A 17,014-nucleotide genomic window follows, 5' to 3' on the forward strand; every position below is an offset into this window, starting at 1 on the left:
TGGAAGTTAATTGTATTTATCTATTCATTTTATTACATTTTATGTGAATTCCATACCATCACATGAATACCGATTTCTAACCTTCGAGAAAGATGGCAGACAATTCAAATGTTTAGCATAGAAAATATATGCCGTTTTGACTGCACCGAAGACTGCAACATCAAAAAAACCCCAGCTATGAGGGTTCAATAGAGCACTATTTTCGTCGGTCTTGGGCGATGCTTCTCCAGTATCCCTCGGGGCCGCTTTAAGTGCTCCACTCCAAGGGGCGTTCAGGGAGTACCATGGGGACTCTGGGGCCTCAGAGAAGTTTCAGGAGGTCTCAGGAGAGTTAGAAGGTGTCAAAAGGGTGTTTTACAAGGTCTCTAGAGCGTTCCAGGGGATCCCAGGGTGGTTCCTGGAGGTATTAGGAGGGTTACCTCTCAGGGGTGTTTTAGAGGATCTCAATGGTGTTCAGAAGGGGCGCTTCTGGGGATGTCAGAGGCGTTTCATGGGATTCCAGGGGGTCTCAGGATCATTATAGGGTGCCTCAGCGACGTTTCAGGGGGTCAAATGGGATTTCGGAGAGGTACCTGGAGATCTGAGGCATTTCATGGTGTAAAAGGAATTCCAGGGTGTCCAGGAAGTTTCAGGGATGTAACATAGTTTCATCCGTGTCACATTGTCAATCCGTGCGATATCCACAGCATCCGATTAGGCTGCTGCATCTGCGACCGAAAGGTACCTATAGTATGTACAAGAGCCCTCTCAATTCTCTCACACAGGGTGTCTACTACCTGAAGAAACATGAAAACCTGGAATTATATATGCGAATTCTGGAGGCAAACAGAGAATTTTTGGCGCAAGATTTTTTTATTGAAACTAGTTTAAACTAAATCAAGTAAATACATAGTTTGAATTAGACCAATATAAATTTATTTTAGAAATTCTGGTGAAGTATATGGGGTCATTGCTGGCATTTCTTGAATAAGTTTCTTCAGCACTCATGGAGTTGATTTTTATAGAACGTCGAGGGTAGTTGGCGACCGAAGCTGGGAACAAATTTCCAGTAATTCCGTAATGGATCTGTTAAAAATTAGGCTAAAACGCTTCAAGATTTTTTTGGTTAGAAAATTCACAGAAGGAGTGTCTAGATGCTTGGAAAAAATCTCAGAATTTGTTTACGAAATCCTCCTGTTTTTTTTTTCTAACGGAAATCAGTAAATGTATCATTAAGACGCTTGTCTCCGTATACCTACTAATTGAGAACACAAACCTGTAATAAATAAATCTGACGAGAACTATGGACAGTACAAGATTTCTAAGGGATCGAATGGAGATCCAGAAGTTCCGGAAAAATGTTCCACGGATATTTTAACCTTCTCTTTCTTTCTGTACAAACCTAGGTACAAACCTTGGGTAAATTATTGTTACATCCTGGAGTTGTGGGTGGCCGAGACACATGGCCGTGTAATGAAACTCCAGGTGTAAACATAAAACATTAAAAAACGTAACTTTATTACATAAAAGATTACATGACTAAAGACGCGACACGTATACGGTAGGACGACTACAATACTTCTAATCCTAATGTCTGCCTTTGTGCTTCAACCGATCGCATATTGAAATGCTATCGGTGAGCAAGCAGAGCGGCGAGAGACGCGAGACTGTTCAGTGGTTCTCAACATCTCCCCCGCTGAATCGTTGCCGATGTAGCACCACACCAGCGGTCTTCGAGCATGGAAAGAGCGATGATGGTGGATGGTGTTTGTAGCATGGCCGGTGATCGAGTTGACGAGGACTGTTGGACGAAACTGATGGCTTGATCCTGATTCCACCTTGCGTGATCATCCACTGGAAGACATCACTCAATACCGATGCACGTCCGCTTGTTGAATCCATCCGGTGCCCGTTGCGATCCAGCAAATGTTGAACGAATTTCGTATCAATCTGGTGGAGTCCGACGACAGATTTAATTGCTTCAGTCGGTGGGTGCTGAATGAAGATAATTTCTGCTTTCCTACGTGGTTTGACGTTAAATGCATTGAGCACCTCTGCTGCATGTGGGCTTTGCGGAACGTATTCAAATTTAATTTCAATGCCATCAGATGTAGGTACGGCAAGAGAAATTTTCGATCCTTCTTTTTGCTGCTGCTGCCCCTGTTGATGACGATTATCACTATTACTCGTCGTCGCCGTTGTCGTCGGTGGAGGAACAACCAGCTGGTCCATTGAATGCTGTTGTTCATTTACCGCCGTAGTGCCGACAGTGTTTTGGGGCGATGCTTGGTACGGTGAACAATCTTGTGATAATGCGACGGTCGGGAAGGATTGTTGTTGATGGTATGTTTGTCGCGTATTCCAGTACAACCAAAATGATTGGAATATTTGGTTTATTGCTTCCACATTACTTTGGTACTGGCGCTGCAGAAGCTGATGCATCTGCTGGAACTGTGTAACGATTTTGTACTTAAATTCAACCAATGTAATCATTTGCCATCTGATTGGCTGCAGTTTTAATTAACCGGCATCAGATTGGCTGAAAATGATGTCATATGTTAAAGTTTTCTAGCCATTCACAATCTATTGCGTAGTAGATTAGTAGGGAAGCCTCCGCGCAAGTAATATAAATAGGGGCTTTAGACGCGCAAACGAGATCAGTTTCTGTGCAAACCTTTGGACCTGACGACAACGACCCAACAAGCAGTCTCCACAGTGGATAGCAGTTCCTCTACCTTCGAGATGAACCCTACTGTGCTTGTGTGTCCAGCAACACAGTACTATTCGACGGATGTTGCGCACAGCCTAACCCGAGAGCCACAACTTTTCGAAGCCGACGGCACCTAGCAAAAAGAGTTATTTTATATTTTCCTATATCGAGCTGGTGCCCGTCGAGCAATTTATTGTTTTCTGCCGGCTCAGTGAGATGTGTAATGGATCGAACCGACGTAAGTCATTTCTGGTGTGGAGCAACGAACAGGGTTGTAATCTGTGACCTTTTTGAACAGTGCTCAACAGCAGTCGGTTTTATTGCCAAGCTTATGAAGATCTCTCCATCTGGTGGTCCCGGACACCGTAGTTCCTGACGCATGCATGAAAATTGGTGAAACTACTAGTGTTTGCACGAAGATTAGAATGATTTTACATTTCTATTGTTTGCGCGTCAGTAGGTTATCAAATTGAACAATAGCCTTAAGAAATGAAGTAATGTGCTGAAATGGCCAAAATACATTATGTGTTAACATAGCAAAAGCATGTGATGGTGTGAACACTTAGCGAAGATTAAAGTTTTATGTTTGTGTGTCTATTTTGTTATTTATCATTTGTTTATTTTTCTTTTATTTTTTTTACATTTTTTTATTTTTTTCAACATAGTGCTTCCAACAATATCTTCTATTGAAAAGTGTTGGGATCGGCCTCACGACTGACCGACAGCAAGCTGGGCAACCTAAATTGGATTCTTGGCATTCCTACTTTGGGAGTGGCGCATAAGCTGAGAGTATTAGAACGAAGAATTGATGGAAACATTTTTGTGATTTTTTTCTATTGGCACACCGGGAGAAAACGTTACATTGGCGCCCAACGTGGGGCTAGAGTGATCGAATCCCGGTGATGTTTTGCAGATTTTGTTGTAGTGAAAGCCTTCGTGAATATTCGGAGCAATTCAAAATAGAATTAGGTTATTATTTAAAGTCTTCGATGTATATTGGAGCATAATGTAGTTATGATGTTCAACGTAAGATTTGAGCACTTTTTTTTGGTATAAAAGTCTCCACAATAGTGATGGAGCACATTTCATTTGTCGATTATTAATTTTAGTTTGCTGTTATAAAGAAAAAAATTGTTTCGCTATCTAAACAATTTTTTTTCTGGAGAAAGAGGTGTGTGTAACGATTTTGTACTTAAATTCAACCAATGTAATCATTTGCCATCTGATTGGCTGCAGTTTTAATTAATCGGCATCAGATTGGCTGAAAATGATGTCATATGTTAAAGTTTTCTAGCCATTCACAATCTATTGCGTAGTAGATTAGTAGGGAAGCCTCCGCGCAAGTAATATAAATAGGGGCTTTAGACGCGCAAACGAGATCAGTTTCTGTGCAAACCTTTGGACCTGACGACAACGACCCAACAAGCAGTCTCCACAGTGGATAGCAGTTCCTCTACCTTCGAGATGAACCCTACTGTGCTTGTGTGTCCAGCAACACAGTACTATTCGACGGATGTTGCGCACAGCCTAACCCGAGAGCCACAACTTTTCGAAGCCGACGGCACCTAGCAAAAAGAGTTATTTTATATTTTCCTATATCGAGCTGGTGCCCGTCGAGCAATTTATTGTTTTCTGCCGGCTCAGTGAGATGTGTAATGGATCGAACCGACGTAAGTCATTTCTGGTGTGGAGCAACGAACAGGGTTGTAATCTGTGACCTTTTTGAACAGTGCTCAACAGCAGTCGGTTTTATTGCCAAGCTTATGAAGATCTCTCCATCTGGTGGTCCCGGACACCGTAGTTCCTGACGCATGCATGAAAATTGGTGAAACTACTAGTGTTTGCACGAAGATTAGAATGATTTTACATTTCTAGTGTTTGCGCGTCAGTAGGTTATCAAATTGAACAATAGCCTTAAGAAATGAAGTAATGTGCTGAAATGGCCAAAATACATTATGTGTTAACATAGCAAAAGCATGTGATGGTGTGAACACTTAGCGAAGATTAAAGTTTTATGTTTGTGTGTCTATTTTGTTATTTATCATTTGTTTATTTTTCTTTTATTTTTTTTACATTTTTTTATTTTTTTCAACATAGTGCTTCCAACAATATCTTCTATTGAAAAGTGTTGGGATCGGCCTCACGACTGACCGACAGCAAGCTGGGCAACCTAAATTGGATTCTTGGCATTCCTACTTTGGGAATGGCGCATAAGCTGAGAGTATTAGAACGAAGAATTGATGGAAACATTTTTGTGATTTTTTTCTATTGGTACACCGGGAGAAAACGTTACAACTGTTGATCGATGAACTGCTCTCGATCAAGCGGGAAGCAGACAGCCGAAGATTGCGGTGGTGTTTGCTGTACCACTGGCTGCACGCAAAAACGGCTACGCTCAAAAATGTGTTCGGCCTGCACATTTTTAGTAAACATCCATGCCGCACATGACTGTGTTGGAAACACACATTTTTTTAAAAAATTGCTCGTACGCTCACATGAGCATGTATTTTGCAATAATTTCGACATGGCAACCTCACTGGGTTTATAAACCACCTTCAAATACCGAAAAATATTGATATTTTGCAAAAATGTGAGCGTACGAACAATTTAAAAAAATGTGTGTTTCCAACACAGTCCCTGTGCGGCATGGGCGCTACTCAAAAATGAGAGCTTTTATTTTAGAGAGTGTGCGTTGAACAATGGCGAACTGGTGAATGGCCCATTGAATCCAGCCGCCGGTTGATAGTGATGGTGGTGCTGCTGAGGATGAATTTCCGCGGGTTGAAATGATGACGAAGATAGTGATAATGATTGAGTGTGTTGGTTCCGGTGTGTTGATTCCAGAACCGGTGAGTGCAGCCACTGATCCGCTTGATACTGATGCAGATCTTGTCCAGCCAATGACACTGGATGCTGGAGCTGGGCTTGATCACTGCACACGAAGTACATTGTACCGTCCATCTTCTCCTCCGCGGAAAATGAACGCGTCGCGATTCCTCACTGCACGCACGGGTTTCTCGTCGCCACTGTTACGTACGCGCCGGCGGGGTGATCGAGTGCATCATTGCACATGAATCAAACGCGAACGTACATTAATAACATAAATAAAACTTTATTAAAAGAACGAACTAAAAACGTACATGCATTTGCGGGAAGCGCGCGGACTAACTACTATGGCTGATCTGTTGTTATTTACATTATGCTTTCGCGCATCTACGGGTAGCAGTCAAGCTGCTACCAGTGAGCATAGCAGTGTTGGTGGTGGTAGCGATCGGTTGACCACTAGGTTGATCCAGTGGTTCCCAACAATTATTAAACATTCACCTTGGCAAATTTGTGTTGGACCTTCTGGAAGTATTTCTCAGGAACTTCTGGAAGAGTATCGTACAAATCCCTGATCATTCTTTGATCAATATTTAACAAATCCCTTATAAGAAAAAAAACTTCTGGAAAACGCAAAGATTTTCATCGATATCCCATTGTTGCGGTCAATGCATACCTGAATGTTTTATTGTTTTGAAAAGCTCAGACTTTCAGATTCCTATTAGTGAGTTCGGATTTGAAATCGGTGGTTGCGAATACAGCGAAAATCACGATTTGGTGATAAAATTCGAAATGGCGGCCAAATCCAAGATGGCTGCCAAATTTTTTTCAACTAAATGTTGTATATGTTACAACATTAATTTTTGAAATATTACGCGATAAATTTGGTGCAATTTGATGAAAAATCGTCATTTTCGTCATCTTGTCAGCCCCTTGGCAAGCGAGGGGTCCATTAATTTAACCCAACCAAAGAGTTTTCACCTTTTTTTTATCATATTCTAGCGAATAAGTAAGAAGAATGTGAAATCCCAGACTTTATGTAAATGTAAAATGACCGGTGGACATGTACGATGCTCGAGGAGGACCTGCAAGCACTCGGAGTTTTCGAGCGACGGGTGCTAAGGACGATCTTCGGCGGTGTGCAGGAGAACGGTGTGTGGCGGAGAAGGATGAACCACGAGCTCGCTGCACTTTACGGCGAACCCAGCATCCAGAAAGTGGCCAAAGCCGGAAGGATACGATGGGCAGGGCATGTTGCAAGAATACCGGACAACAACTCTGCAAAGTTGGTGTTTGCTAACCATCCGGCTGGTACAAGAAGGCGTGGAGCGCAGAGAGCACGATGGGCGGAGCGGACCAGGTGGAGCGTGATCTGGCGAGTGTTGGGCGTGACCGACTTTGGAAAGCTGCAGCCGCAAATCAAGTATTATGGCGGCAAATTGTTGATTCAGTATTATCATGAATTTGATGTTAATTAAATAAATGAAATGAACTTTATGTAAATGGCGGCCTGGTTTCTGCGAGGATTACCCAAAGGGGGTATCTGCAGATTTCAGACCCAAGGAACAATCACTCATTTAACCAACATTGCAATGACATTTTTATTCCACATTTGATTGAACTACAGTTTAACATTATTTCATAACAGCTTGTAATCAGGCGTTGTTCAAACAAAAGTGGAGAATTTATTCAGCAATCTTTTCTGCAAGCGCGATACAGGCTTTACAATCGGAAGTAATCTGTGTTATATCAGCCTCATATTAAACTTGTATTCAGCTATAATAACCTGCTGCGAAAACAAAAACAAATCGAAGTGCGAGGTGCAATTATGGTCCAATCATGTTTATTTGTCGCATCTAAACACATTTATAACACACCAGCTCTTCTAAAAATTTCTCAACTTGGGATTTGAACTCGTGATCTTCCAATCACCCGTCGCATGCCTTGCCGACTACGCCATCCTGGAATTGGTAAGTTGCTCGCTAAGAGTGAAACACCTTCACAAAGCTGTGAAAGATCAATATTCAGATTTATGGAAGGTTGTAATTATTTATTTAAAAAAAGTTGTGAAGATGACTACAACTTTGAAATTGCTACGAAAATTGGCAAGTGTTTCGAATATTTTGCATTGGGGTGCAACAAATATCAAAACATATTTAATAATGAGGAACGTTCCAGTACTGCTCCATTATAACCATTTTGATCTGTTGTTCAATCGAAAAGTGACAATCGAACAAATAAATCATAAATTCGTTTATAAAGCTTACTGTTAAACCATTTTTGAACGTTTCCACAATAGCTGAAGTATTAAACATCAAAAGCATTTGTTCAACTTATGTAGACCACAATAATCAGCTATCGGAAACTGTGGAACATAAGCTTTTTAACGCGTAGAAGAAAGCTCTTCTTCCACTTATATTAAAGCTAGTAAGGCCAAATCGAACAAACAAAAATTGCTGACGCTTATTAAGCTTATAATTAAATTGCTGTTCACATACGTGCCCAATGTTGCATTTGGGCTTATTTCCAATGTAAATAGCATCATTTCAGCTTATTATTCAGCATTTGGTTTTGTTCAGCTGCGAATGTTATAAACCAGCAATAGTTCAACATTTATGCTTATTTATGATTTCGAATTGTTCCTTGGGGAAGGGCTCCATGGAGTCTCAGGATTGCCTCGGAGTGGTTCCAAGGCGTTTCAAAGGCGTTTTTGGGGCCTCTTGGATCTTCAAAGGGCTCCAGGAGGCCTCAGCGGGTTTCAGCGATGTTTGAGAGGGCCTCAGGTGCGTTTTAGGAGACCTCAAGGGGAACACGACTCAGTGGACCCCAAATGGTTCCAAGGAGGTTTCAAGGGTTTGGGAGGGGGGGGGGGTCGTTGTTCAAATAAGCCCCCTACCTCTGAAGTTCCATGAAATCTCTTCGATTTATTCTCCCCTGAAAGTCCCTTTTCATCTTCTCATACCTCCAGGAGATAAACCATTTCTCTGGAATTAGGTTCGTTCATTAAAAAAAGTGGTGTTCTGGCCAAAGCATTCCTCTGGCCAATTGAGATTTTTCATCTAAGTCATTTAAGCCTGATTACCAATTTTTGGAATTTTTGGCCTTTTCAGTCGGTTTTATCAACGAAAACTATTTTATCTCTACACAGATCGAAAAAAATGTATAATTCTATCATGTAAAAGTCATAAAATATCATGTAAACTTCCATTATTTGTCATGTAATTCAGCATGAATCTGTGCGTTTACATTTAATATAACACAAATTTACATGATATGTCATGTAAACCATCATAACATTAAGTTTACATGACTAAACTGAAGTTTACATGACGTGTAAATCTCATTATTGTTTTCTGTGTACATCCGACGGTTTCAAGGTTAAATCACAGACAAACAGACGTAACACCTTGAACGATTTTCATCGAAATCCATTGCTCAGTTCACACTACCATCACCTGGTGGAAAAGTTGCACGAATCACTGTGTTGTGCCATATCGTCAACAGAAGGAGCTAGTGTGAAACGTCAAACGCATAGAAAAACGATGCGCGCGCCTCTGGTTGTCAAAGCCACAACTATAAAAATTTAAAATGATCGTTAAAAGCGTGGTCGATGGAAATTTCGCAAGTGTTACGTCTGTTTGTCTGTGGTTAAATTAACAACCGAAACTAGGGATGTAGTAATGATAGTACCGGTCCGGTACCGAAAATACCGGTATTACCGACCAATTTTTGGTACCGAAATACCGGTACTGGCTGAGCATTGCTACCGGTACTTTCGGTACCGCGAAATCTCTCCCGAAGTATTGAAATCCGATCATTAGTATAGCCAATATACAATGGAAACATTTAAAACCAAGTACTTTGACAAACAAACATTTTATATATGCAACAATTCTGCAAATCCAGGGTATCATAGCAATGATTGTTTTTTTTATCTGTATTAAAGAGTTTTGTAACCCTAGGCTAGTTCATCTCGGCACCCACGCTTTACTTCCCTTCCGAAGGAAGAATCGATATTTATGTGAGTTTGTCGGGAGTGGGATTCGATCCCAGGTCCTTGGCGTGATAGTCTAGTGTTCTAACCATCACACCAGATCCGCTCCCACCAAAAATGATTGGTTTGATAAACGTTGAATGTTGGAATTGAATTTACTTGCTTAGAATAAAATTGGTTAGATCAGGGTTTCTTGTTATTTCTTCAGTTTTTATAATTCGTTGATAGCATCATCAAGAAAAAAATATTTATACGTTCTTCTGTCTTCACCTTGCAGCTTTTTGATTTTTGTACATGTAAGGTTGTTCCTGTTTCATTTTACTGACCAAAATACTGCTTGTGCACAGAAGCTATACACTACCCGTCATAAGTACGGACTCACAAAAAGTATTGCAACAATATTGCATCACATTGACTCACCTCAGTATCTCCAAAACCTTAGGACTTACAAAGATGCTGTCTTCAGCAAAGTTATTCTGAAGCCCAAAAGCAACAACTTTTCTGAAGGTGGTATTTCTATAGGTGTTCTGGTTTTTGAGATATCGAGGTGAGTCAGGGTGATGCAATATTGTTGCAATACTTTTTGTGAGTCCGTACTTATGACGGGTAGTGTACATTAGCTCCAAAATAAGTTTCATACAACTAATTACTTTCTATCCTTTTTATTAATCTATAATTTTTGTTTAATTTATTGTTTTCCGGACATCCCTGAAAACCGTAATTCACAAATGCCTGGAAAAATTGTTGATTTTCTGTGCAAAATAGATTACTCTTCATTTTAGTGAAAATTTTCCCAGTACCGGTAATTTACCGGTACTCCCGGTACTGTAAGCCCCAGTACCGAAATACCGGTACTCACCAAAAAGGGTCGGTACTGCGACCCCTAACCGAAACCGTCGGATGTAGAGGTAAATTAGTTTTCGCTGATCTTATCTACCGTAAAACGAGGTATCATTGATCAGCGGAATAACATTGATCGGCTTGACCGACCTTATGTAATGTTCAAACAAACATTTTTCATTGAATTAGTTTCTGCTATCGAACGGTATATCTTCGGAATGTAGGCTTTGCAGTCTTTTGGGGCAATTGAAAACACTAGTTCATGATTTTTCCCGACGTTTCGGTCCGTATGGGACCTTTTTCAAGGGTTCAATCGGTCAAGGTTTCCTAGTCAAGATGGCTTTGTTAAACTTCTTGCATCTTGGACCGAAACGTCAGGAAAAATCATAAACTAGTGTTTTCGATTGCCCCAAAAGACTGCAAAGCCAACATTACGAAACAAAATCATCCCAGTCGCATCCCAACCAAGAATGGTATATCGTAATCTGTTACTATTAAGCTATTAAATGACATGTAATTCATGAAAGTTGAGTTTCATAAACATTGAAATAAATCGATTTTTCCTTAACTGTGTTTTGTTACGCAATGAGATACATAATCAAACATTCATGCTTGGCGTGAATACTAGATACAGAATGAGGCTCGAAATCATTGGTTAATTTCAATGTGATATTCTAGAGTTGGATTTAACGAAACTTCTAATAAAATGCCCTTTTTCAATAATTTAAACGATGTATTAAAAGTAGACTATTAATTTCTTAAGCCGTTGCCTACCTTTAGGCGTTATTCGTGATTTGGGGGATTTTAATCCTAAAATAACTTAAAAAGTACATAACTTGTAAGAATTTGGACAACATATGTATTCGAAATCACGAAATGAACATTGATCACTGACATGATCGATCAGTGTTACCAAAAATCAATCAATTAGATAAAAAAGCTTATTTAAACATATTTTAAAGTTTCACAATACTTTTTCGAGTAGCTTAGCACATACTCAGAGGACCAGTACTTGTTTTAAAAATATAAAGCATATTACTTTTGCTTTAACAAGAGAATTATTCAAGAAAGATCGAAAATTTCGATCAATGTTACCCCGGATTACGGTACTGAAAAGGCCGAAAATTTCAAAAATTGCTGACTGCTGTGTCGCAAATATATTTCTTGCTAAATGATTAACAGTGACTCGTGCCATTTTGGTTTTATATTGATACCTATTTCCATTTAATTTATGCACAAAAAATCGCTCTTTTTATGCACTGTTTTAATTTATGCATTTCCAGTCCATGGCATTAAAAGAGGTTCCAGTGTGCCACAGCTCGAATTTTCACATTAAATGAGATTAGTTCCACTAAATGAGCCAATTTTCCAACTTGCAATAACATTGCTCAAAAAGGTACGGTTCAGGATATGGATACCTACCGACGCAGTACGCACAATAAAAACTACTCCATTTCCACACGGTGCTTCCGGTAGACATGATGATTGCATTTATTTCATTCTATTTCGTTTCGTTGCACTGTAATTTCAATATCAACTCCGAGGGTGGATTCACTTTTCATCGAGAGAGGTATTCGAACTGGAAATAGAGCAAATAGTTATGGTGTTGATTTAACGGCATTGATCCGTTTCTCGCTAACCCTGATATATTCATAATCCTATGGACCGAGAAATACATAAAGAATACCGTGAAGGTAGAAATATTGACTCGATATCGTACCTGCCTGCGATATCAGTTGGCGATATGAGCTGCATTGCATCATTGGAGCTTATATGGGATAAAGTATGACGTTTTGCAATAAAAATATTTCTACAAATAGGATCCCATCCCACACGATATCGTAGCGTACCAAATGAAACGTGTATTCCAGTCAGTTTTAGGAATGTGCACGGCATACAGTATCACAAGGCAGGCTGGTTTTTACAAACAATGTTACAAGGTTTGTAAAGTTATGGCCCTACGATAGTGAAGAGATGGCTGGAAGATTGTAAGAAATTTAATTAGTTGATTTTGTGTGTTTTAAATGATTGATATATTTTAGAATCCGCAGAAAATTGTGGAAGGCAAGCATAATTGACCAAAACGTCCGGAAAGTCTGGCAAATAAGTTATAATTAATTTCTCGCCGAAAACCAATCGATGAACCACCAGCACACAATTTAACTTGTAACCTTTTTCTTGTATATGGCGCAAAAAATTCCTTCCTTTTTCTCCTTCGGAAGCCGTTCGGCTTCCCAAATTCGGACTACATATTAGCATATTAGCCGATGCAGGCAGGTGCCCAACTAACATTTGCAGCGCTATAAGCTTCAGTCATCTGCTTTCTGTTTTGTAAGGGGGCATCCATAAAGTACGTCACGCTTAGAGGGGGGAGGGGGAGTTCTGAAAATTGTGACAAGCAATGTATTTAATATAGGAAAACCCCGTACGAAGGGGGGAGGGGGGGGGTTGAAAATTCCCATTTTTAGCGTGACGTACTAAATGGATGCCCCCTAACCATCGAATTGAAGCAGTCAACGCTGAATAAAAGGGAAGCTAGTCAAATATAAACCATAAGCTAATACACGGCTGCAAAACAAGCACCATACAGCTACCTAAATCGGTTTTCAGAAATCAATCACTTGTCATTGGGGCTACCTGCACTGCGCTCTATTCAAACTCCGGAAGATTTCCCGGAAGATGTGAAAACTTGAACAAATCGGATAGGAGTCTCCGCTAACAAAACAGCTGCTACTATACAGTACAATTCGAAATACCTACTGACAAATCCACAAACCAGCAGCGCTGCATTCAACGTACGTTATGCGGTATCATTAATACAGCTAGAAGCTGAAATAAAGAAACTATTGGTATACCAACACGGCTTGTTGGATGTAAACATTATTGTCAAAACAAACTTTAAGGAGAAACATCAGAGAATACAAACATGGCTGCCACAATGGCCGACTCTGACCCCTAATCACGTTTTCAAGAGCACCAATCTTAAAAAATCGTAAACAAATGCGCTCGATTTGGAAAAGCTGCCTCTTTTTAAAAGTAAGCAAAGCCAGGATAAACAAGTGCGGGTTGATTCGATGCTTCGTTCGTCAGATTTGTGCCTCGGAAGTTTGTATGGAAAATAGAAATGGGATTTCTAGATGTTTCACCTTAAGCGGGATATATAGCTACTACACACATACTTTACAGTTATCCATCTCTACACTGAAATAAATTTTGCTGTAGAAACTACCGATTCCATAGTTAAATTAATAACCGTACCTATGATTCTCAACCGACAACAATTTCCAGTTAATTCCACTAACACTGTCGGCTTGACTAACAGTGCAGTTTATATTATTAAAAATTATTTTAATTCAACAGCTGGTCATTGTATTTTTAACTACACTGTGTTGTAAGATGCATGTCCGGGAAAAATTGACAATGTTTTGTTGTTGAGGTGACTACGCTTTTAATCAAATTTACTGCAATGCATTGTAACTTCAATCATATTTCAGTGAACTTTACAGATTTTGTTGTCGGTTGAGAATCATAGGTACGGTTAGTAATTTTACTATGGAATCGGTAGTTTCCACAACAAAATTTATTTCAGTGTATGCTGTGAAATTATTTGGGTTGCTTTTACAGTACCAACCCGATTTTGTCAGCCCCATGTTGCGGCGAACTTTTTGCTCTCATTATCTAACGGTCAAACAATTCATTTAAGATCATCATCAAACTACTGCTGGAAGGCAGAACATAGAGGGATAAAAAGTGTGAATATCTGTTTAGATTTTTGAGGGGAGCAAAAAATGTGTTCCGGAAAGGGGCTGACAAAATCGGGTCACTAATGTATTGCACTTTAATTCAGCTCCGGATGACTTGCTGGAAGATGTGTTAATCGATTAATAGTCCCAACCAATAAAACAGCTGCTTTTATACAGTACGTTTGGTAATGTTGCTAAATACACAAACAGCAGCGCTTCGTAGCTGTTTAAAGAACACTCTTTCAGCTAGAAGCTGTGACGAAGAACCTGCGCAACCACGGACGCTTATTGACGTTTACATTCACAATTACATCTTATATATATAAAAATGAATTTCTGTCTGTCTGTCTGTCTGTCTGACCGCTATGGATTCGAAAACTACTGGACCGATCGGTGTGAAATTTTGTATGTGGGTATTTTTGGGGTCGGGGAAGGTTCTTAGCTTGGTGCGGGACCTCTCCGGTCGCTGGAACGGGGGGCTCCCATACAGATGACTTCGCCGGGGACGTCCCTATGGAGCTGCATGTCAAAAAACACAGTAGGCAGGCAGTACGACGTTTGCCGGGACAGCTAGTTCACAATAAATGTTAGTTGGGTTGGGTGGTCAATAGGCGTTCCCTTATGTTGCAAAAATAGGAATTGTTATAAGTTCGTTGTTGGAAAATGATCGATTTAGCTAAGAAAAAAATTTGTCAACATTTAAAGTCCGTATCTTAAGGCTAAGTTGTCCCTCAAGGAGCCTAAAGTTGTTAAAAATTGTACGGAACCAAAAAAACATGATTTTTTTTCAACGAAATAATTACGCTATTCTGCTTAAATCGATGATTTCAGTACCCTAAAGAATAAAAATAGAAAGAATGCCCTCTCTTGTCTTTTTCTATGTAAACGTCAAGCGACAAGACAAGTGGCGCTCTCTAAGCGTTTCAAGGTGGAAGCTCTATGTAACAGTGTTCGTGAATTGTCATAAGAGAAGGTGGTGTGCGTTTGTTTTGGTATCCGCTTGATATTCTTATTCTTTGCTAAAGGGTGAAAATTGTGCTCATATTTTCCCTCGTTTTTAAGTTGTTGAGGAAAATAGGGTAGATTTCCTTCGGGACCTAAAAAAAGGTCAAACATGCTGATTTTTCGATTGTTTTTTTTTGTCAATAACTCAGAAACGAGTTGAGATATCGCAATTCTAAGAACATTTTTGGTCCCTTGGGGTCCTAAAATCAATAGCGTAGTTTTTTGTCGTAGAATAGCGTAGTTTAATGTCGAAAAAAAAATCATGTTTTCTTTAGTCCCATACAACTTTTGACAACTTTAGGCCCCTTAAGGGACCAGAGACGAACCAGCCAAGGGCTGAAAGTCTCTCAAATAAAGATAAATCAATCAATCAACCCTTAAGGGACCACTTAGCTTTTAGATTACGGATTTCAAATTTTGACACGATCATTTCTTAGCTTAAACGATCATTTTCCAACAACGAACTTATAACATTTACAATTTTTGAAAAATAAGGGTCGGCCCAACCTGCAGCCGTTGAGTGTTCTCCACTGATACACACCAGGTTTCACTGGCGTATAGCAGCACAGATTTCACGTTCGAGTTTTGTACTTTGTTGTGTCAACGGATCTGGTTGTTTTTTCCATACATTTCTTGAACTCGCATAAGCAGCCTTCTTGATCCGGGCACCTATGTCGATCTTGGTGCCGCCATCGGCCGCCATTTGGCTACCAAGATATTGAAAGCTTTCAACATTTCTCCACTGATTTCCGAGCTACCGTAAAGCTGGAAGGGTTGACCATGTTTACATTTAACGATTTGGTGTTGTTGACGTTGATGGTAAGACCTGCCGCTGAGGAGCGATTGGCAAGATTGCGATTTCCCGTATGTCGCAATTCTAAGCCCATTTTTGGCCCTATAGGCTCCTAAAATCATCGGTTTTAGTAGAACAGCGTTTTTTTTGTCGAAAAAAAAATTCACGTTTTTTGCTCCCATATAAGTTTTGACAACTTTAGGTCCCTCGAGGGACCACTTAGCCGTGAGATACGGACTTCATATTTTGACACGATAATTTCTTTGCAAAAACGAACATTTTCCAACAACGAATTTATAACATTTCTAATTTTTGCAAAATAAGGGACGGCCTAATGGCAATGCTCTTGAACGTGTCGACCGATTCAACGATTTGGGTGTTGTGCTGGGCAATCAACTAACTTTTAACCAGCATAATTTCGAAAGCACCCGGCAACTGGGATTCATCACGAAAGTTTCCCGCGATTTTACGGATCCCCACTGCCTTGAAGCTCTCTATTGTGCTCTGGTACGTCCAAATAAATATATAAAATAAAATAAAATTATGCAACTCATTTCAGTTGCATAATTAATAGAGGTGTACGCCGCCGCGCCGCGCCGCGCCGATGAGAAATCGGCGTGAATCGGCGTGCGGCTCTCCAAGTAATCATGAACCAAATATGCTACATTTTTTAAAAGGGGATTGGTAAAGGAGTGTTATGCCCATGCACTGGTGGAAAAAGTTTATTGTTATGATGTTTGATGCCGATCCAGGAAGCAACGGCGTGTCGGCGTGGCGATCGGCGGCGGCGGCGGCGTGAAAACCGCACGCCGATCGGCGTATCGCTCCTCAGAACGGCTACAACCATCAAAACCAAAAAATTTCTGCAGCAGCACATAACTAGGTGTCCATTTGTTGTAATCCAATCATTAGAAAGTAGTTAACTTTGTTTATAATTGTTTAAGAAGCCCCACGCCGACGCACGCCGAGTTCACGCCGAAAGTTCGGCGCACACGTCTAATAATTAACCAGTTGGGAAAAGGAATTGCATAAAATGTTTGTTTTTTTTATTGACACTCATTGACCTACCCTATCGAAGTGATTTGAGCGCTGAAAATTTGTGTACATAGTTTATGTGGCCGACAGGG

General features: G+C 40.2%; 2 protein-coding genes across 4 annotated transcripts in view; one reads left to right on the forward strand and one right to left on the reverse strand.

Moving 5' to 3' along the window:
* LOC109430795 (G-protein coupled receptor dmsr-1) overlaps positions 1 to 17,014 on the forward strand; it is a 505,508-nt gene that overhangs the window by 387,152 nt on the left and 101,342 nt on the right. The gene's annotated exons all lie outside the window — the stretch shown is intronic.
* Positions 4,972 to 5,998, reverse strand: LOC134286736 (uncharacterized). The gene is made up of 2 exons (XM_062848401.1): positions 5,381 to 5,998; positions 4,972 to 5,290 (listed from the first exon to the last, which is right to left on the reverse strand). The coding sequence occupies exons 1-2, from the start codon at positions 5,648 to 5,650 to the stop codon at positions 4,979 to 4,981; spliced, it is 582 nt and encodes a 193-aa protein (XP_062704385.1). The 5' UTR covers positions 5,651 to 5,998; the 3' UTR covers positions 4,972 to 4,978.

Source organism: Aedes albopictus, chromosome 2, assembly GCF_035046485.1.
Source record: "Aedes albopictus strain Foshan chromosome 2, AalbF5, whole genome shotgun sequence".
Lineage (NCBI taxonomy): Eukaryota > Metazoa > Arthropoda > Insecta > Diptera > Culicidae > Aedes > Aedes albopictus.

Excerpts from the sequence above, each read along its gene's own strand:
- LOC134286736 (XM_062848401.1), bottom strand. The coding sequence starts at position 5,650 with ATGGACGGTACAATGTACTTCGTGTGCAGTGATCAAGCCCAGCTCCAG. Across the intron at positions 5,291-5,380 it reads CCAGTTCGCCATTGTTCAAC|CGTACGCTCACATTTTTGCA; the intron begins GCACACTCTCTA and ends TTTTAAATTGTT.